At 41.8% G+C, this 23,061-nt stretch overlaps 1 protein-coding gene across 2 annotated transcripts in view; it reads left to right on the forward strand.

Annotated features, from left to right (window-relative positions):
• CASS4 (Cas scaffold protein family member 4) overlaps nucleotides 1-23,061 on the forward strand; it is a 340,933-nt gene that overhangs the window by 275,239 nt on the left and 42,633 nt on the right. For both annotated transcript variants that reach the window (XM_044090045.1, XM_044090046.1), the window contains exon 4: nucleotides 16,693-18,066. In XM_044090045.1, coding sequence (XP_043945980.1) covers nucleotides 16,693-18,066 — 1,374 coding nt within the window. The remainder of the gene's footprint in view (nucleotides 1-16,692; nucleotides 18,067-23,061) is intronic.

Raw genomic sequence — 23,061 nt, forward strand, 5'->3', positions numbered from 1 at the left:
CACCATGTATCACAAGTGGTTAGAAAAAACTCGCCAAAAACTAGGTACATTAAACAGAGTAAATACCTACCTGACTAACATAGCCAGAAGATGCATAGCCTTTACTTTCTTAATGCCATCTCTCCTCTATGCTACCCCAATTTTCACTCATCTCCAAGTCTCACAGGTGTTCAGACTTGAGCAATGTTATAATAAAATAGCCAAATATGTAGTAAATATAACTATAGAACACACCACTAGCTAGCCCTTACAGAATTAAACTGGTTAGAACTACCATATCACCTAACTCTTTCTCAGCTAACTATAATACAGAGTCTTCTCTGTAAGCCAGAAAATTATCCAGCCCTTAACAACTTAATGCAACACTAGTTCCCCAATAGAACTTTACACACTAGAGAAACATCACTAATCACTACAGCCAGATCATCTAATACTGCAGGTGACTCTCCTTATTCAAATAGTGCAGCTAAACTTTGGAACCACGTACCACTGAAATCCATTCTGAATGCAAACTCATGTAAAACACAACTAAAACTTCACCCATCAGATTAAAAGGATATGCTCCTATATATATATATATATATATATATATATATATATATATATATATATATATATATATATCCAGGATAAATGCCACTATTACCTTCAGCATGTCATATCCTCAAGCCACTTCTCTTCATTCAAAATCCTATGCCGAACAACCAGCCTTCACCAATACATCAATAGTTTTACTAGCATCTCCCAGCCTCACACATAGTTTTGTGACACTGCTCACACCCCACTTCTACACTTGTAATTTAAACATTATGATATATATATATATATATATATATATATATATATATATATATATATATATATATGTACATACACAAGCATACACATATAAACACACACACATTTGTCTCTGAACCTGCTTTACTACAGAATTAAATGTTTCTGCCTTCTTTCCCTCACCTTCATTTCTTTGAATTTCTATGCACTAATCACGTGGTCTATGATCTATCTGACAAACCCAATAATACATTTCTTCAATTGTTCATTCATCATCATCATCATCATTGTCATCATTAACCTCCCCTTTCTTATCTTCTACATGGGTTCAGGGTGACGCTTCAACTGTCACCATCTCTGTCAGTTCAATACCACTGTACTACCTTCTTCCACAGTCATGCCTAACCGCCACAGGTCTTTTCTCAAAAAATCTATCCATCTCTTTGCTAGATGATGTCATTTCTATTTACCTTCTTCCTGTATGTCCAAAATCTTCTTTACCAGATCATCTTCTGTTTTCCTGCACATGTGCCTGTACTACCATAATCTGTCCTCTTTGACCTTCTCTGTAATTGGAGCTATACCGGCTTCTTCTCTGGTATCCTCATTTCTTCATTTCGACTACAGTTTTCATCCTACCACCTGTCTCAGGCACTTAATCCTCATCATCTCTAGCTTTCTCAACTGCTCCTCCTTCACTGTTCAGGTTTCTGTACTGTACAGTAGAACTGGATGTATCAAGGTTTTGAACACCTTACTTTTCAGCTTCTTTGGCATTGTTCTGTCATACACTACTCCTGACACTCTGTGCCAGTTGGCTGCAGCTCCTCTGATTCTAGCTTAGACTACCTCACTTAGACTTTGTAGTGCACTTGAATGATATCCATCAAAACTGTTGTGTATTGTAAAGATAGTTAGAGCAGCAGTGTGCAAATCATTATGGGAACTGGATAGAGATTTGCAGGGATAGTAAGAGCTAAATTTAAATAGTGAGCAAAAGTCTGACACTGACATTTCTGGAAAAATATTTTATTTATGCACCTATCTAAGATAGTAAGTCCTAACTGCATGGTATGTTTTATGAATTGTCAGTTGTGGTCTGATGATGTACCTTTTGAATACTGTGAAAAAAAAAACAGGTGAAGACTTTGAACAGTATTGTTCATTTTGCTGTCTACAAATCCCCATTTACTTCCAGAGCAAGAAGCAGATGTGTGCCAAGAATTATACATTATTTCTAAGAACTTATCATATGACAGATCATGATGTTGTTAGATCATGACAAGATACACAGCTTAACTTGGAGGGCATTGTGGGTATATTTTTGGTAAGTCCAGGTGGTGAAGGGTAAAAGATTGCTTTCACTTGCCTATTCTGTACCTCCATAACTTACTGCATGTTTTAAAATAAAGTGGTCAAGCTCTAGAAAGTTGCAGTTTTCCTTGAGGCTAATTCAAAAGAGTTTGAGATATCGAATGGAATTAATACACACTGTATGAAGAAGAGGTCATCTAGAAAGACTGAAACTTCCAATGTAACTGCTGAGCACACCAATTAACATCTTCGGGAATAGATGCCAAAGGTCAGTGATGGTTTCTTAGTATATGGTCCTGTGTGTCACACTGGCACATATCTACAGCTGTACATGTTCTTGCTGCCTTATGCTGCAGACTACAGACCCTTGTCACTGTCAGATGTTACCTTTACCATCTGTAGCTAATGTAGAAATAGCATAGTGAGACAAAGGACTGCTTACATTCAACTGATACATTCCAATGTATTCAGTAAAATAAAACACATAATTTTTGAGTATTTTAATCAAATGAAGTGTTTCTGTTCATCACAGCTTACCATCACTGACGTACCAAATGAAGGCCACAGTCTGAAAAAAAAGCTAAAATGCTAAACTGATCAAAAAATTATTTTGCTAAGATAATATTAAACTGATTTAAATAATACTTTTGGTAAAGTGATAAAACTGACTCCCCTCTCACTCATTTTCTCTCCATCATCTTGCTATCTGCGCCACTCATTTGGGGACTGGTACACCAGTTCATAATATACAGTGAGTCTTTCTGTATGGCTCCGTCATGAAAATAAAAATATTTAACATACCTTAGGCATGACAAATGGCATACATGATAGGAGGACATTGGGGGTGTACATTGTCAGGGCTGAGGTGGAAGAGAGGAGCACCATCACTATACAATGCCTTTTCAGAATCTGTGTTTTAATAACATATATGCATTCTGTTGAGATTGCAAGGACATTTGCTAATACACCTTTGATTTTTTTGTATTAAAAGAAAAATAAAATGACTGCCTACTATATAAGAATGGATCTGCTTACAGCTCTAATTTAACTTTTCATTTATCACAGCACTGATGTTCTTCTTGTTTCACTGTTGCAGTCATCACTTGTGGGTTATCCCTGGTGGGTAGCCCCCGGTTGGCCTGAATACCAGAGTCAAGCTTTTCCCCTGCACCAGATGCTGTCACCTGTGGACTGACTTCAGGTCATCAGTGGTATAAAGGAGAACAGCCGGAGTCATTACATCAGTCTTTCTTGCCGTTGAGGCCGAAGCAAAAGCTGTTTGCGTTTGTGTGCTGGTCAGTCATTGCCAGAGTGGAAGCTGAATCTGAAAACAACTAAAGCTAAGTACCCCATTGGGGACCTTTTTCTTGCACTAACTGATGTCCGAAAAAGTAAATAATTGTCTCTGCTGTGGAAAACAAATACCACACCGAGACTTCCATACCTTGTGCGTTACTTGCCTAGGCCTAGACCACGACATCCCCCGTTGTCAGTTCTGTGCACTTTTCAATTCTAGGACTATTCACCTTAGAGCTGAATTTGTAGCCAGGCATTTTGAAGTAGTTCCTCACATTACGAAATGGCATCCGTCAGTCAACAGTCTGTGGATATTCCCAAAAAATGAAAAGATAAAGAAAGAAACAGACTACAAAAACTTAAGCCTTCAAACGATCCATCCCAGAAGCAAGTCATCAGTTCTCAGGAATTCAGTGAGGTGCATTTTCAGCCCCTGATGCCTGACTCATTTCCTTCGCAGGCCTCTACCGAGACCCTTTCAGAGTCCAGTATGCTGCCGGGAAATGCTTCATCATCCGATCCCTCAGTTGTCTCTGCTTCGGTTGGTTCTGGAGCCCCTATGCCGGCACCAGCTTCTGAGGAAGTTCTTTGCACAACCAATTCAAGGCAACAAATAACATCTTTGCCTCTGACTACTGCATCCCAATGACAAATGGATTTACTAAGGTCTAAAACCAAGACCATCCCAAAGAAAACAGTCTCTAGTTGCCATCTTACTCCTCCTCCACTGCCTCAGACACAGTTACTGAAAATGGCGGAGGATCTCATCATTTTCATCAGGGGTAGCCATACCAGTCCTTCTAAATGAAAGAGGGATACTTCCCCTGAAGTTTACACAGAGCCAGATTCTGAAATTTCAGACTACCAGGATTAATAGGTTCATAGGTTGGTACTAGGCTATTGGTCCCAGGGCCTATACAAGCCTATCCATAAGAATTCCCTGGCTATTTCTAACCACAGTATTTACTTCCCTGGACCCCTGTCAAGCAGGGTGACTGATGTGATCCCCGGGGTGAATTTCCTATCTCCCATCCAATCATCAAGGTTCCTTTTGAAGAAGGCCAAAGAGACACTCTGCTTGACATGTATGGGCAGTCTGTTCCAGAGTCTGGGGAGGTTCTTGGTCAGGAACCTATCCCTCCAGCATGTTTTGTTCATTGGGATGACAAGGTTTAGATCCCTGGAGCATGTGTCTCTGAGGGATTGGGATTTCTTTAAGTGTAGCATGTCCAGCAGCTCTGGGTTTGACATGGCCTTGTATGTTAAGCAGAGATTGCCTCTGAGAAGATGATATGCGACAGAGTATAGGTGGACTTTTTTTAGATGGTCAGCATATGGCATCTGCTTTAGGCCTGTGATTCTTTTAGTGAGGTATTTCTGCGGCCTTTCCATTTATTGCAGATGTCTTGAGAGGTACATACCAAATGGGGCATTGTATTCTATAATGGGTCTAATGAGGGATGAGTACAGTGGGACAATGACCTCCTTTTTTCTGGATGAAAAGCCCTTAGTGATGAGGTGTGCCACATAGAAGCATTTCCTGATTGTTGTGGTGATGTGGTTATCGAAGGTGAGACCACTGTCCACCTGTGTCCCTAAGTCTCTTATCACACTTTCAGTGTTTAGTGTACTGTCACCTATGTGGTAATTCATGGGTACATGTTTCTTCCCAAAGGGGATAACTATACATTTCTTGGCATTGAATTTGAGCCCATGGCTCTGGCACCAAGTATCTGTTTCTGTAAGACCTATCCACATCATTTAGGGATTCAATAATGGCTCCCAGTCTGCAGTCATCTGCAAACTTTGTTAGCCAGAATCCCTTAGTGTTGGCCTGTACTTCAGAGAAGTAAATGCCAAACAAGAGCGGTCCCAGGACTGAACCCTGAGGAGTCGGCTACTTTTACGGTGTGGGTTCTGTCAGTAAGCCAGTTGGCAACCCATCAAGTAATGTAGGGATTAATGCCCAGCTTAGTAAGTTTATCTGTGATTCCAGAATGGGGGATGGTGTTGAAGGCCTTGGCAAGGTCCAGATAGGCTGTGTGGACCACCTTACTCTTGTCCATGGCTCTGGAGACTGATTCGAAGAAGTCAATCAGGTTCAGGAGACAAGATCGGCCCTTCACAAATCCAAACTGTGTGGGGTCCAGTGTTTGAAGGTTGCCAATATCTTTGTTTATAAGTTCCATGATAATACGTTCCATGGCCTTGCAGATCAGACTCATCAGACTGATGGGGCAGTAGTTCCTGGATCCAAGGTGGATCCCCCTTGTGGAGTGGGATAACTGTAGCTGTGCGCCACTCAGTGGGCATGAAGCCTGAGGTGAGGCTATGATTAAACATGACACTTAGGTGAGGTGCCAGTTCATTTTATAGTTCATGTAGTACACAGCCTGGGGTGTTGTCTGGTCCCATGAATGCTGTTTTCTAGCTTTGGAGAGCGCGTATTTTACCTGTGTGGCAGTTATTACCAGAATTTGGCAATCTTTCAGTATTGAAATGGGCCCTTTAGGGGATAGGGGTGAAGTTTGCACTGAATCAATATGCCAGGATATTGGCAATATCCTTGGGATCAGTCTATTTAATGACATTCTGTTGTAGCTCAGAGCAGATCTGAGCACTGCCATTTAGATTCTTGACATTGCTATATAATGCCTTGTGATTGTCTTTGGAATCTTTGGCAATTTTATTTTCGTAACTAGCTTTGGAGGATTTTTATGAGGGATCTCAGCTTCTTAGTGAGGCTGGTAAGGGAGTTCTTTGCATCCTGAGATTTTCCCTCTTTTCTGTGAACAGTTTCTTCCTTTTGTTGTAAAGTTTGTTTATGGCAAGGGACCACCAGATTGGCTTCCTTTTTTTGGAGGAGAGCGTCTTAGTTCTATTGGGGATGGCACGATTTATGCATGAGTGGATGTGCTCATACAGTGCCTTAGTGTAGGATTCAGCAGTCAAACTTTCAGTTCCTGTCTGGATGGATGTCATCACATTTGTCACTTCGGACTTGAGTAGCATGAAGTTGGCTTTGGAGAAGTTTTTTACGGAGGTTTCCTTACTGGGGGGGGGATGTGGATGTCAAGGGTGATTAGCTTATGGTCAGACCTGACCAAGAAGGGGGTGACTATAAGTGTAAAGCATCCATTTCCCATGTTGGTAATGACCAGGTCTAGGATATTGGAGCCCCTGGTGGGACTAAGGATTAGTTGATCCAGGGTGTTGGAATTTATGAATTCCAAGAACCGTTGGGCAAAGATGCTGGTACACGAGTAGTTTTCCCACTTAATGGCAGGGTAGTTGAAATCACCCAGTATTAGGGAGTTTGGTTGTATCTTAATATTTTCCAGTATGTTTAGAAAGGTGTAGTGAGAATCTTGGGGCATGGGGAGGGATCTGTAGCAAGCTACAATTTGGACTGCAGTCTTACCTAGTGTTAGTTGCACCTGGAGAATTTCAGATGCATTGTGTTGGCGACTAGCCTGGTGTTGTGAACATCCTTGGTGAATATGGACACTCCTCCACCTTTAGTGTTTCTGTCCTGGTTTGGTGGCTGAAAAGTGTGGTAAGAGTTGTAGCCTGGTATTGCAGGGGTGCTGTCTGGTGCCTTGAACCAGGTTTCAGTTACTGCACAGATATCAATGTTCTCCATTTTTAGGAGTGCCTCAAGAGAGTGCATTTTGAGGTTTAGACTTCTAGCATTGAGTAGCATTACCTTCAGATTTTGCATGCTTGTACCTGTTATGGTGGTGGTTTTGTCCTTTGAACTTTGCCTAAAAAAGGCACTATAGGGGTGGCAAGAGCCTTAGCCAGTAACCTGAGTCCCAGGGGCGACAGGTGCAGACCATCTCTGGCAAAGCATCGTGATCTGTCGATCATGTCATCCCAGGCAGACAGATACTAAATCCCCTTTGAATGACAACAGAAGCTTAGCCAATTGTTAAAGTCAATCATTTTGTCCTTATACTGTGGTATCATTCTGGGTGAAGGCAGGATGTTACTCAGGGCTAGGGTCATACCTACCTGGGTCACATGATCCGAAAGCTCTTCCATGTCTCTTTTCATGTAGTCCAGGGAGGTACGTCTCAAGTCATTCACTCCAAAATGGATAATGACAGAGTCATATCTGTACTTGTTATGGAGTGACTTGAGTGCATGCGTTATGTGGCGGATCCTGGCACTTCGTTCAGCATGGTGAATGGGACATCAGTGTGCCTGACTATAGAGTCACCTATGACTAAAGTGTTGGGTACATTGTCTTGCCTTAGGGGCTGTTGTTGGGTGGCACACTGGTGTTGTGAGCTATGTGACACTTTGGTTGTGATTGGTGTTTGTTTGCATTTCAGCTTCAGAGGTCCTTGGTTGGGGAGGTTACTGTTAAGGGCCTCCACATATGTGGGTTTAGTGTTGCTATGTGTGGGTTTAGAAGGGCTAGGTGTTGCTTGAGGTGTAGTGTGGGTTTTAACCTTCTCCTCTTGACTGTCTAGCACAATCTTGGGTGGAGAGAGCTGTGCTTCCAGTTTGGCTATGTAAGTGCATCTCTCGCAAGTTGTAGTGTTGGGTGGTAGGAGGAGATGGTTGTCTGTGTACATGAGGCAATTGCTGCATTGCCCCAGTATGCCCAGATTCACCAGGTGGACAGGGGAAATCACCGGAAACTGACCCTTGGACACATCTGGTTTGGTGCTTTTTTTTTTTTTTTTTTTTTTTGTAAAGTACAAGAGCTGTTTTCCCTTACCTTAGCAAGGTACTTTGCAATTATAGGCTGTTTAGTGCCTACAATTAATTTTTCCTTATTAACAAGGAGAGTTGAGTGCTTGTATCAGTTTAAGACTTCCTAGTGCTTTCCAGCAGGTTTTAATGCAAGTGCTAGTCACAGGGATGCTTAAAGGTAAGATGAAAAAAATGGTTTATCCTAAACACTGCAGTGTGCACTAGAGGAGTTAGATGTGAAAGTAGGTAACTCAAGTTTTATCTGTCTAAAAAGTTAAGTTTTAGTGGAGAGTCACTATTTTTAAAACAGCAAGACAAATTGAAAGGGGGTGGTCACTTTTGTATTCTGGTACTATGGAATACAGTAGGATGGCCAATAAATGTAAATAGTTGAAGGGGAGTGATTTCATAAAATGATAATTTTGTGCTTACTCACACAAGCCAGTAAAAACATAGAGGAAATGAGATATATGGTCAAATTAATATAAGGGGAAGGCAACTAGAAAGACAGTGGTGTTTAAGAACACTACAGTAACCAAGTGGGAGGGTGGTGAAAAAAATTTCTGCCTGACTCACAAGAGACAGAGCTGTGGTCTCTTTTCAAGTATCAATATGCAGTTAAAAGCAGAATACAAGTAAAACACAAGGTAAATAAAACAAATCACAGTACTCAAAACAGAAAAAGGCAATAAAGTAATACAACAAATGAAAAGCAAGCTAACCTTTCCCTCACAGTAAAGGGTAGCAGAGTCTGGGTGAGCCTTTCTAGTAAGATGAAGAACAACAACCTCTCACCTCCTTTGAGTATTCTGATGCAGAGGAATCTATTCCTTCTGCCCCCCCCCCTCCCGAGGATCTTTCATATGGAGAAACCCTGCACACTCTCAGAGAGCATTTTCACTGGGAACCCAAGATTAGCCTCAGTATAAGAAAAGACTAAGAGAGTTTCTAGATCTTCTACAGCACAATTCCTTGGCAAACCTTCCTATTCTGGACTCCGTGGATGACATTTTCAATGAATCTATCCTCACCCCTGACACTCTACCCCCTGATCTTATAAAACAAGATAGGTACTACAGAGTGCCTGATTCACATATGTATTTTTTTAAAGCACTGCAGCAGACCCAGAGGTCATCACACAGGGGCCCAAAGGGGCCAAGACTTGTTCATCTAAAAACCCAATTCCCTCTGACAAGGACTCAAGAGCTCTGGACAGATGGGGTAAGAAAGTGTAAACCTCCACAACCTTAGCTATTAGAGCTTTTAACTGACAATTCCATATGCTAAAATATCAAGCACACCTTGGAACTTATGAACAAAAAAAATTTCATCTTTACCTGACACTAATACTTCCAAAAAGTTAGCAGATCTTCTGCACTCTACTTCCCAAGTAGCTAAACACTCCCTGCAACTGTGGATTTGATGCCCTAGAAGCCTCAAGTAGGGCCACTGTGGCAGGTTCAGTCATTAGGAGGCACGCATGGCTAAAAGAGCAGCCACTGCCAAATCATGTAAAATCAAAACTACTTGATGCCCCCCTGGATAAAGACCACTTGTTTGGATCAAAAGCAGAGAAGGTCATCAAAAAGATGGAGGATAAAGCTAAATCTATGCAAACAGTTAAATACTTCCTCCAAGTTCAACCTCTCAAATTCAACAGAAACTTTCCCTCTAGCACTGGTCTTTCCCAGCCACCAATAGACAGGTTCAATGGAGGCCTCGCAAGGACAGACCAGTTAGACCACAAAACCAAGGCCAGCGAAGGACTAAGCAGTGGCCTTCCACCACTCCTACAGCAGGGAGTTCTAAGTCCACTCACTACTCTATGAACATGTAATGACTCCCACCCCCCCTCCCATCAGAGGTTAGGAGGAAGGCTTTCCCTTTACAAACAAAATCAGCTGTCTGTAAAAAAAGGCCCAATGCGCATTAAAAATCATTTTTCAGGTCTACAAATTTACCTTCCAACAAGTCCCAACCTTAACAGGTTACCAAAATCTACCTACAAATCAGTGGGCAGAAGCATTAAAGCAATTGTACATACTCCATGCTCAAGTGGCAGTGGAACCTGTGCCACAGGAGCAAGCAGGAAAAGGTTTTTACTCCAGACTGTTCCTAGTGCCAAGAAAAGAAGGCACTTGGTGACCCATCCTTGACCTGTCCACTCTAAATACCTTCCTACAGCTCCCAAAATTCAAAATGCTTTCTCTTCAAAACTTTTGCCAATGCTACACAAAAATGCATGGCTAGCCACCCTAGACCTAAAGGATTCCTATCTTCATATACCCATAAGGGAGTCTTGCAGAAAATATCTACACTTCAGAGCAGGTTCACAACACTTTCAGTTCTCTGTGCTACCCTTTGACTTATCTATGGCTCCCAGGGTCTTCACAGAATGCCTGGCCCAAGTAGTTGCTTTCTGCAGACAGCAAAACATCCAGATTTACCCTTATCTGGACGACTGCTTATTCCAGGCAGACAACAAAGAGAAGCTATTACAGAACCTGTTCTGTGTACAAACAACCCTAACCTCTCTAGGGTTCACTATCAACAGGAGAAAATCAAACCTAAACCCCTCCAGGCAGATCATCTTCTTGGGAACACTCCTGGACACAGCCTCCCAAACAGCCTTCTTCTCACCAGAAAAGCAATGCTTTCTGCCAAATTACTTCTCCCAGTTAGCTCTCAGGAAAAAAACTCACAGCAAGGAAGATTCTGCAAGCACTGGGTTACATGTCATTCTGCATTCTGATGATTCCCCTGGCCAGGCTGCACATGAGGAAACTCCAGTGGTACTTAAAGAACCTTTGGTGCCAACACTCTCAATCTATGGAGACCACTCTCCCCCTCCTTCCATGCATAAGGAACGAGTTTCTTTGGTGGGCAGAGGCCTGCACTCAGAACAAGGGCCTTTCCTTCACTTACCTTCCTCAAAGCTCAGACTATCACCACAGATGCCTTAGACCTAGCTTGGGGTGCTCATTTAGACACTCAGTGCCCCCAAGGCTCTTGAGACCTCAAGCACCTTCACTGGCACATCAACCTAAAGGAAATGATGGCAGTTCACAAGGCGATCACATCCGTCTAAGACCACCTAAAACCAGGAGTCTTCTACATAAAAACAGATAATACCACAGTCATGTGGTACATCAACAAGTAGGGGAGACACACTCCTACCCTCTCTGCCATCTAGCCATGAGCCTCTGGCAGACAGCCTCCTCCTTGGGCCTACACCTGATAGCGCAGTGCATCCCAGGAGTAAAACACACCCTAGAAGACCATCTAAGCAGAAATAAAATAGGCCCCCATGAGTGGAAACCCCAAAAGGGGACATTCCTCCAAATCACTCAGGCCTGGGGGACACCAGAGGTGGACCTCTTCACCTCACAGCACAACAATCAGCTGCACAAATTCTGCACCAGGGAGTTCTACCCTAGCTTGAAAAGTGGATGCTCTCTCATTCCAGTGGATCTGTCAATTAATGTATGCAGCCCCCACCCCTTACTCCCAAGAGTACTGCTCAAAATAAGGCAGGAAGGACAAAAAGCCATTCTTACAGCACTAGATTGGCCCAGGCAACATTGGTACCCCTTGCAGCTCAGCCTGACCAAGGAGACTTACAAATGCCTGCCTTTAACTGCAGACCTCCTGACACAAACCAGAGGGGAGATTCTGCATCCAAACCTGCACACTCTCAAACTTTCTGCATGGCTTATCCCCCAGGGACCGGGGATAACTCACAGTTGAGCAAGCAGGTCCTAGACATTGTTAAGGAAGCCAAAAGGCCCAGCACCAGGAAATCTTACTCAGAGAAATGGAAAAGATTCAACTCCTGGTGCCTATCAAAAGGTCACAGCGGCTCCCAGCCATCCCTCCCACTTATTCTGGACTACCTAGTGGCGCTACTTAACAAGAGCCTCTCCTTTTCCTCCTTTAAATCCACATCTCAGCCATTTCAGCACACTTTCATGCTGAACAGCCTGTCTTCTCTCACCCTTTGATGAAGCAATTCCTCAGAGGGGTATCTAACATTAGGACCCCTAGAAAAGCACCCACTCCAGCCTGGGACCTGAACTATGTCTTAGAAAAACTGACATTGCCTCCCTTTGAGCCAGTTGCATCAGCAGACCTAAAACACCTTTCCTGGAAGACTTCCTTCCTCTTGGCTATTACTTCAGCTAGGAGGGTATCAGAACTTCAAGCACTCATGGCCATTGAACCCTTCATTATCTTCCATGCAGACAGGGTGTTTCTCAAGACTAATCCCTCATTCATGCCAAAGGTAGTATCAGATGTGACCCTAAACCAGGCTATACATCTCCCCACCTTTTTTCCAAACCCTCGGAATAAAGGGGAGAGAATTCTGCACACACTGGATGTGCACAGTCAGTTAAGATACTACTACCTGGATAGGACAAAGTCCATTAGGAAGACGGATCAACTGGTGGTTGACTTGCCTCAGGGAAAGAGGGGAAGCCTGTCTCCAAACAGACCATTTCAAAATGGATATCTCACTGCATACAATTCTGCTACACTTTTCATGGAAAAGCTCTTCCTAAATCTGTCAGAACACATTCCACTAGGGCAGCCTCTACTTCCACTGCCTTCTTTAGAGGAGTACCCACCAGGGACATCCAGGACGCTGCTACTTGAACTTCGATCCACACCTTCACCAAACACTACCACCTGCATCTGCTCTGCATGGCTCAGGCAGGCTTTGCCTCTGCAGTCCTGCAAGGCATGCTAGCTCAATCCTAGGAATTTCATACTTCCATCCTCCCCTTACTCAGCTTTGGGAATCCTTCCACAAGTGATGACTGCAAGAGTGAAACACGAAGAACATAGTACAGTTGTGTACACTTACCATAAATGTAGATGTTCGAGTGTATTCACTGTTGCAGTCCTATTTTCCCTCCCACTTCCCCCCTTAATCTTATCCTTTTGGAGATTAACTGTTATTCTTGTGGCCTTGGGCCACCAAGGGCTTTTTATAATATTTCTTTCAAGGGGGTTCCTACAGGTTAGGGCAAGAAAAATTGATGTAATGGTGCCGGCTGCTCTCCTTTATACCACTGATGACCTGACATCAGTCCACAGGCGACAGTAGCTGGCGCAGGGGAAAAGCTTGACTCTGGTATTCGGGGTGACCGAGGGCTACCCAGCAGGGATAACCCATAAGTGATGACTGCAACAGTGAATACACTCGAACATCTACATTTATGGTAAGCGTACACAACTGTACTTTCTGGAACTTGCTTCACAGAGTCTATGGCAGGCTTTCTTGTTCTTTATAAACCATTTTATACATGATGTTTCTTGTACTGGGCCTCTAGTGAACTAGGTAATGCCCTGTCAGACTACAACAGTCAACAAATGCAATTAAATAAATGAGTTCTGCGCTGAGCAGAAGGGGAGCTGCTGCCTTACAAGTGATTGTCCTGCTTTGGGAAGTTGGTGGTGCAAGTAATCAAAGCTGATCACATATTTAACACTGAATGGGGCAGAGTGTAACTGTAGCATTAAAGTGTGCCTTACTTCTCCTAGGAATTTGCACAGATGCAACAGTCGTCAGTATCAGTGCACTTTGCACAATGTTAGCAGTGACAATATAAAGGTTTGCCCTTTAAATAACGCCAGGAAGGGGTGCAGAAAAATACTTTTATGATGTCATATTGGAGGGTTATACCTTTCTGGTTCATAAGCTTGATAGATGGACAAATGCAAGAAATTGCTGGTCTGCTTGCCTGCATTCTGTTGAAGAAAGACAGCTTCTGAAAGAAAGACGTGATATACTTTGAGGCTACACAGGTTAGAGTCCAAAATATCATGGATTCAGAATAGAAAACCAAGAGGCAACTGAGGAGTTGGGCTGCCTAGATTCTAACAAAGTATTTGTGTGGTGCTGTACAAAAGCCCAGTACAGAAACTCAACAGCCTTGAAGTTGATTACAAGGTGGTAATCTAAGTAACAAGGTACCAGCAGACAGGTCTGCTTAGTAGTAGCCAGATATATACCATTCAAGCCCATTCAAGCCATAAGATACAAACCGATTTTACCTAGTACAAGGGCAGCAGATGGCATGGTTTCAGACAATAATGAAATTAAGACAATGCAACTGAAGTGAAAAATAAGATAAATGTGTCCACACTAATACACGCTTGTTATATTACTAGCTATCTAATAATAAACGTCTAATGTAATACTTTTAGTGTATGTGCTGCATCATTATTTCTTTATTCAGTATTATGTACTACAGACAAAAAGAGGTGCAGCCTAGCATGCCAGAGTAAGAATCAGAACAGTCTGTTTCATGGACTGGAGGGACATATTCTGGAAGTCAGTGTACAATTCCACAAATTTTGTTCACACCCTTTCTGCTTTGAAGAAGCAAGTTACTAGGAGGGTTACTCGAGACATAGCATTGGACCAATACTCTGTACTAGCCATAACAATGCATCTGCTGTGTGCTTGTGGGTCTGGTATGCATTTTTGCATATATCATAGAGAATTACATTGGAGCACATATGCTGCACATGGTATGGAGTAATGAAATGAGATTTCAGAAAGGTAAGGCAATGGCCAGATGTATGGCATTTTACATTTACGCTGTACAGAATAATATGCCACTGAAAACAAATCAAGGGGGAAGTACTAACAGCAAAATAAATGGAAAACAACAGTGAGTTAGTTATTTCTGGTGACTTTTGGTGAGAGTTAACAGCATGCCAACAGCAGACACAAGAAATCATTTATTAGTAGTATGCTGAGTTCTGGAGACTAAATATTCATGAAAGTATAAGCAGGGCTGCACCTGTCCAGAATATGGCAACCATTACCATAGTGTTATCATGTTTGCAGCTGAAGCCATGTGAGGACAGATTAAAGGCAGTAATCTTTAGTATCCAGCTAACTTTTGCATCTAAGGAATGGTAGGTAAGAAGAGACATGATGGAAATAGTTCCACTACTGAAACCTGAATACCTAAAACTTGATCCATAACACTGAAAACTAATGCCTACAACACACAATGGCAAATAATTAAATTATAAGCATTTTTGCATGGAATAAGTTGCAGAACCCCTGAATTTACATATGAAAATCCCACAGTCTCAAACAAAACCAAAAAAAGAAGATAAAGAAAAAGAAGAGAAAACTCTGCCAAAATAAAGCCAGCACACACAGAAATCACACTGGCAGTAATTTTCAATAGAAAACAGCCATCAGGATTTTAATATCTGTCATCTTTTGTCTTGGGCACATGACTCAGTGAACAATAACTCTGTGACACATAGACAAGTCATTTTAGACATTATAGAGTATCTTTTAAAAAATCATTAAAGTGCAGGAAGGCCATAGTTTTCAGAAAAAAAAATAATTGTGCAAAACAAGGATCACCTTTTGAAAAAGATATCTGATGTCAGCCAAAACATTATCTTAATAATACAAATGAAGACGTAAAACCGAAATTAAATTACAGTGGTAGTTAGCCACTTGGTAGGATGGTGGACAGGCAGACTTAATAGATCAAACAGTCTGTATCTGACATTCCTTCTCTGCTTTGAAATACACCAGGATGGCAGGGGCATGTTCCCCTTTTTTCCTGCAAGTTCAGGTTTTCTTTCGGGATAACATGTCTGGATCTGTACTACCTTATCATTTGTAACTAGACTAAGGAAAATGCTCTGCAACTTGATACTACAAAATACATGCTTTTCTTTTTGTGATTACAACCATGTTTTTTGCATTATCACTGTAGTTGGGCATTATTGCTTTTACAATGTACTCATTTTACAAGATATATGTTTTCCCTCTGATGCATAGAAATTTTGTCTGTCAGTTACTGCCTATGATTACACTTCTCTACTGTCATCTGTGTTGTCATTATAAACATTATTATTGCTGCTTTAGTACTTATTCAATCTGGTATATACAAATGCCACTGAAGATATCAATTAAACAGTGCATGGGTAGGATTAAGAAACACAATTCTGTCACAAAGCTAAACAAACTTATTCAGCAGTATACCATACAGACTGTAGACTTTAAAATATTGTTTTCTTTAAGATAAAACTACAGAAATTTAATGAGCCAAGGAGATTCTTGGTACTTCTAGAGAGTGGAATTTGAAGGGGATTCTTACTGAACCTTTGGGTTACATGGCTTGGCTTTTAAGGGCCCTAGTGGTCGTTAGACTATTATACACCTATGAACCTATCTGTGTGTCTAGGCCTAGCATATTTTGTCACTTTTGATAAGGGGTGGGGGTGGGGAGTTGGTGACGCTTGTCAATGCAATAAGTATTTTTTCTGTATCCGTCTAACATGCTTGCTGCTGTGGCATGCAGTGAAATTCAGTCTCACGATGAAAACATGAGAAAGGCATAACTTATTTCATAATTCTTCTCCCTGGGGCTATCAGTACTAAAGAAAGTTCAATACTTTAGTTTTATCTTAAAATTTTGAAAAAAAAAGTTTTGCTTTATTTCTAGAAAAGGCTATTACTGTGTGCATAAGTGCTGACAAAAGAGTAAACACTGCAGTCATTCTAAAATTCATAATAGGTTAAAGTCTTATATTCTATCTGTCCTTTTCTCTTTTTAGGCTCATAACATTTCTCCATGCAATTCCAAAGATTCAGCTTATGATGTTCCTCCATCATTTGTAAACCCAGCCCAGAAAACAGTCCCTGGATATTACAGCACTCTGCCAAACCCTCGTAAGTCTGACTGGATCTATGATACTCCTGTGGTACCTGAAAAATCTGAGGACAGTCCTTGGGAACAGCTCCATTATGATACAATGCCTAGCAAAGGACATCTTGCAGAATCCCAGCCAGTACTGTATGACATACCACCAGTCAGGTATGGAAGTGGCATCCTGTACAGCAGCTCACCTTCAAACTGCAGTGCAAGGAGTGTGCAGTCACCAATGTATGATATTCCACCAAACAGACCTCTGTACGATGTTCCACCATCACGAGATACCACTGTGAAACAAAACTTGAACTATGACATTCCGCCTAGTCCCAGAAAATTACATGGGAGTATTTATGATACGCCAAAGACATGTCCTCAGGATAGAACCAGTGGTGAACCAAAAAATAAGACAACTGAACAAGCCACATATGATGTTCCATCCCATAGTTCAAGCACCGGTAAATTGCTACTGAATGATGCAGAACATGACACTTCCTCTATTTCAAGTTCTAACAGTGGAGACAGTGCAATATCGACACTGTCAGCATCTTCCAGTGAGTCCTTGACATCGTCCCCTTCTACAGTAGTTAAAGAAGTGACCCTTGATGCTGAATCAGCTATAAGGACACTGAATGAGTTACAGACTAAAGTATGTACTTCTATAGCAGACCTGATGATCTTTGTAAGCAGCAAGTGGAGGTTGCGTATCCACTTGGAAAAGACTATCAAGGACATCCACAGGGCTGTTGATAACATCACAGAATCCTTGACTCAGTTTATTGAGTTTGTACAAGGTATAAGAATAAATGCATCCCATCTGTCTGACAGTAACCTGCAGGCCAGGTTGTACAAGCAGCTGCAGATTGTTGAAGATTCCTACCGGATCCTCTTGGAAACTGGTGAAGCACTAAATGAAAGCCAGTGGTCACTGGATGATCTTATTGTGAACAATCCAGAGTCTAATTCAGATGACCTTGATCGATTTGCACTAGTTGCCCGTACAGTTCCAGATGACATCAAACGTTTTTCATCCATCATAATTGCAAATGGAAAGCTTATCTTTAAAGCCAGCCAGAAGCAAAATGAATCACGGCAAACCCCTAGCTCTACAGGTGAAAATGAAAAGAAAATCAAGAACAGTTACTGTACGCTCCCAGCATCACAAAACAGTAAAAAGAATTCTGTTAAAAGAAACTCTTCATTGTGTGCAAAAAAAGGTCATTCTGAAAATTTGTCAGGAGCAGCCAAAGAAGAAGAATGGGGTTATGTTCATCTGCCGGTAAGTACATGTAGTACCTGTGTTCTTTTAGTATATCTATTAGGCTGATGTATACTTTTCTAGCTCCTGACTATGCCACTGCTTTTAGTCATTTCCTAAAAAGAGTTAAGTTAGAGAAATGCAGCAGTTGGGGTGTTACAGCATCGATGATGAGGAGAGAGCTTAGAAATTGGTAAGGTACCTCCAAGAGCTTTCAGATTAGCACCCCCCCCCCACTTTCACCACCAAGCAGATGTGTATTTTTGGACATGAACCTTGTGTATAAATCTTCAGGCAGAATGACTTTCATCTTTTCCCCTTAGCCACCATGGTTATATGCTTATAGTATTGTCTTATATTAATTGTAGGGTATGAGACAGTCTTATAAAATGCATTCCTGAATTTCATCAAGCCAGACAGTCACATACTAGGTGCCAGATGCAAGTGATGTTTCATATATGTAACCATGGAAACACCCTGCAATGTCTTTTCATCTTGTGCAGCTGTGCTGTGAATATGATTGCCATTTACTGAAAACCTGAAAGTTTGTTTAGAGAGCACACACATTATTTATAGGATCATAGAATCATAGGAAGTTACTAGGCTATTGGCCCTGAGGCCCTTATAAGCTAGCCAAGAGTTTAGCCCATGTTTAGACAAATCAGCACCCAATGCCCCTGTCCAGCAGGGACAAGGATGGAATCCCAGAGATGTATTTTCTATTTCCCATCCAGTTATCTAGGTTGCACTTAAAAAGCAGTAAAGAGGTACTCTGCTTGACATGCAGAGGAAGTCTATTCCACAGATGGGGGAGTCTCTGGGATACAAATCTGTCCCCCCAACAAGTTCTATTGATGTCACAGACCAGGTTGAGGCCACACGTGTGGGTTACTTGAGTGGAGCTTGACTTGTAGATATGCAGCAGTCTCATCAAGGCAGGGTCCGAGATTGCCTTGTATGCCAGACAGAGGTCACCTATGATGAATCTGTATGAAACTGAGTAGGGGGATAGGGCTTTTAGCCTATCTATGTATGGTAGATTTTTGATTCTTCTGATGAGGAACCTCTGTAGTCTCTCCAGCTGCTGCATGTACTTTGCAAGGTACATGCCAAACGGAGTGTTGTACTCAATAATGGGCCTTATAAGGGAAGAATACAAGGATGTTATGTCCCCCTTGTCCCTGGATGAGATACCCTTACTTATGAGGTGGGCCATGTAGAAAGCTTTCCATACAGTGGAAGCAACATGGTGGTCAAAAGTCAGGTTGCTATCAATCTGGGTGCCCAAATCCCTCACCACTGATTGCGTGCTTAAGACATTGTTATTAATGTGATAATTTGTGGGGAAGTCACTCTCCCCAAACAGAATAATGATGCATTTTTTTGGTATTCAGCTTGACGCCATGTTTCTGGCACCACTCATTTGTTTGGGTGAGACCCTCTTGGAGGATGTCCACTTGTTTCATTTGGAGCTTTTCTCCCTGGGCCTCTACTGAAAATGGGTTTCTGACCCAATGGACTTTCCCGGTCAACAAATGTCAATAACAAATAAATAAATTCCTTTTGGTAAATGAAATTATTTTTCAGCAGCAGTACAAGAGGACTAGGTAGGTGAGGTACTTTATTAGCCATTTAGTGTGTAAATGAAATTTATGAGACGTAAATGTCTTTAAATTGTACCCCTCTCATTTAGAGCTCACCATTCTTGTCTGTAAGATGCAATTTTTCACTTCGATAAAAAGTGTCAGATCAGCTACTTTGCTTCTATGGTAAGCAGACAGTGGGATGCAATTGATATAACATACCCCTCCTAACTAACAAAGCACTCCTAACAAACATACCCCTCCTAACACATATACCCGACAATTAAGACACATGCAACCAGGTATGCAGTTGGATTGGGTTGAGTGGCTAGGCTTATAAAGGCCCTAGAGGTTGTTAGCCTAGTATATACCTTTTTTGGAGATGGATTTTGAAATAGGCAAGCAGTATGCAGGGTTCAGTGTTAGTACCAGAAGCAATAATTAACTCAACGAATATTACTGGCTTTCCTGTTATGTGGAACATATTAGTAGCATATAGCTCATATTCTGATAGCATTTATATAATAATATATGCAAAGTGCTATATTATACCACCATGACATGTAACTTACAAGAAGAAATGTATTGTGTAGTTTAGTGAATTCAGGCTTCTCGTCTGATTGGAGATGCTGCTCTCTAGTGGTGAATATGGTACTACACAGTTAGCCTCTCAACAGCAACTTGAGCAGCCTAGATTGTGGTGAAAGATTGAAATAATCTTTCTAATTACATAATGCAATTCTATAATAATTAGGATTAGAATTAGTTTTCTCTAACTATTTCCTTTTATCATCTGTTTCTCCAGCAGCAGTACTGTTCATTATCTTGGAACTTCAGACTAAAATGGTACACGCTGTATAATTTTTGCTTTCCAAAATATTCTTTGGCAACCAGACCACTTTGGTTATCTTTATTTTTTCTTGATACATATTTTTTATACATTATAATACATATGCTGACAGAAGTGCAAAGGTGTGTGTTGTTTTATGACTGTTTGTCTCATACATTGGTGTGTGTGTGTGTGTGTGTGTGTGTGTGTGTGTGTGTGTGTGTGTGTGTGTGCGTGTTACATATATAAGAACCTGTGCTGGTCTATGCATGATGTGCCCCATTCTTAGTGGATTCACAACATGTCCACTTGGAGTGAGGAGTGGTGTATGGGGATTTCCTAAATAGGTCAAATGCGGACTGTGTTCACTGCAAAGGCCATCCTATGTGGCTGCCATGGGTATGTAAATGCCCCAGGCAACAGGTAACACTGGGGTATAGGACAGTGATTATCATTAGCATGGAGATGGCCATGGATGCAATGTGTGACACCATAGACTGCAGGAGTCCAATCGTAGCATTATCCCTTAACTCCATTGTCTCCCAGAAGCTTTGGCAATGATGAACAACATACTTTTGGAGGACACACAATATGCCAGTCATCTCTAGATTAATGTGGGTACCTCTGCCCATCTGACTGGTGCCTAGGGCCACTCACATGTCTGGGACTGTCTGTATGTCTGAGGTTGATTGTGACAGTGGACAGTGCCTTGCACCCCTATTTGCCTGCCACTTGGTGGGTATCTGTATGTTAAATACAGTATGTTGGTCTGCCAGCACAGGTACAGAGACTACAGTGGCTATGCTGTCAGTCTGAGGGAAGCATCCTTTGACAAGAATGTCAAGACTTCATGCTGTGCATTCTATACACCAGCAGGTGTGGGGAAAGCCAGTGTCATGCCAAGTAATATCTGCAGGTCCATCCAGAAGGGAGACTGACAGTTTTAATATGTCCTGGGACTGTGACTTTATCTGTGTATTGACATCAATGTCATCCACTGCGCAGGTGCTAATTTCAACCTGTTGTCCTGGCCAAACCTCTAAAGGTGTCAGTATAGCAGTGGTCTGTTCTGTGAATATACAGTACATAAAATATCAGAATAATACACTAGAAATGGCGGGTGGATGCACACTGGCTATCAGACATTTACATGTGCTTGTGGTCCTCTTATCTATCTGTGGAGCACATTGGCAGTGGTCAGGGTGTGCTCCTTGATGTCAAGTCTGAGCAGCATTGCTGTATAGCATATGCAGTATAGCTATTAACTTGGCTAGTCTCCTGTGTCTGCTCCTCCATGTGTTGTATTTGGGTTCTGGTCTCTGTTGAAACACCAGCAGGGGAAGGTTTTCCATTTAGCTAGATAAAATTTCCTTGTGTCTGGTTTCCTAGACTCCATCATAATTTTAAGCATACCCTCTGAAAGCATATGCCTCATTGGGGCTGAATGCTAAATCAAACCACTCTGTTAGCCTTATAATCTTCAGGATGGTGTGCAGTAGGGATCCTTTCTGAGTCAAAAGGTTCACATGCTGAGGCAACAATATTGGTTTTAACATTGTCAGGTTCAGCAGGAGGGAGAACCAGTTCTTCCTGGGCCAAACGGGAGCTCTTAATAATATTTTGGACTCTTTCTCCTTTATCTCCTACAGAACTCTTTAGACTATGTGTATGCAGTGGAATGCACAGAGAAAAAAAATCTGCCCATGTTATGGAAAGGCATCTGTCACCTGGGCTCTTGGAGCTGGTCTCCTAGTGCAAAACTTCCTGAGTTATTTGTGTCTGGTGTAGCAAAAATGTCTACTTCTGGCACATGCCACCTGTGTATCAGATCAAGGAAGATACTTCTGTTGAATATTCATTCGTGTGGATCTGTCTGTGTCCTGCACAGTTTGTCTGCTGCAACATTCTTTTGACATCAGATGTAAGATGCCTTGAGGGTCAAAACTGAGTGGTGCTCTCTGTGATGATGTGCAGGATTCTCTGTTTCCAAACTAGTTTAAAGGCCCTGAGGGCTAAAATAATGACACTGAAGTTTTTTTCCTTAGGTCTTTATCCCAGATACTTGGGTCTCTCGCTTGTGCTTTTCAGGGTGCATTGGAGGATTCTGTAGTGAGAGTCTGATTCCTTGTAGTCAGTTTAAAGAGTTCTTGTTTTATCCACATCTGAGTTTGTTCCACTTATAGGGTAGAAAGAGGATGAGACAACACAGTGGCTGGGCATGCTGGCATCATCTGTTCCCAAGTACTTTTGCAAGTTCCTCATGTGTATTATTGACAGTGAAGAATAAAGACACATGAGGGCATTTATCCAGAAACTCTTAGGATGCCCTTGTTATAGCTGTGTTCTGCTGGGTTATGATGTGTAGGTATTGTGACAAGGGGAGAACCTTGTATGGCAGGAGGAAAGCTGCCTTCTTCTCTGTGTCCAACACCACCTCTAGGAACATAGCTGCCTTGTAAGAGTGAGGTGGAATTTCAGGGATACCGCTCAAACTCTTGGCACAAGAAATCTGGATGAAGCTAAAAATAATGGGGGGACAAAGGCCCAAAAAGGGATGGTTTTAAATACTGCTCTTATCAACTTACAAAATTACTAGAATAACAG

This window comes from Protopterus annectens, chromosome 12.part0 (genome assembly GCF_019279795.1).
Source record: "Protopterus annectens isolate FY-2018-M chromosome 12.part0, PAN1.0, whole genome shotgun sequence".
Classification (NCBI taxonomy): Eukaryota; Metazoa; Chordata; order Ceratodontiformes; family Protopteridae; genus Protopterus; species Protopterus annectens.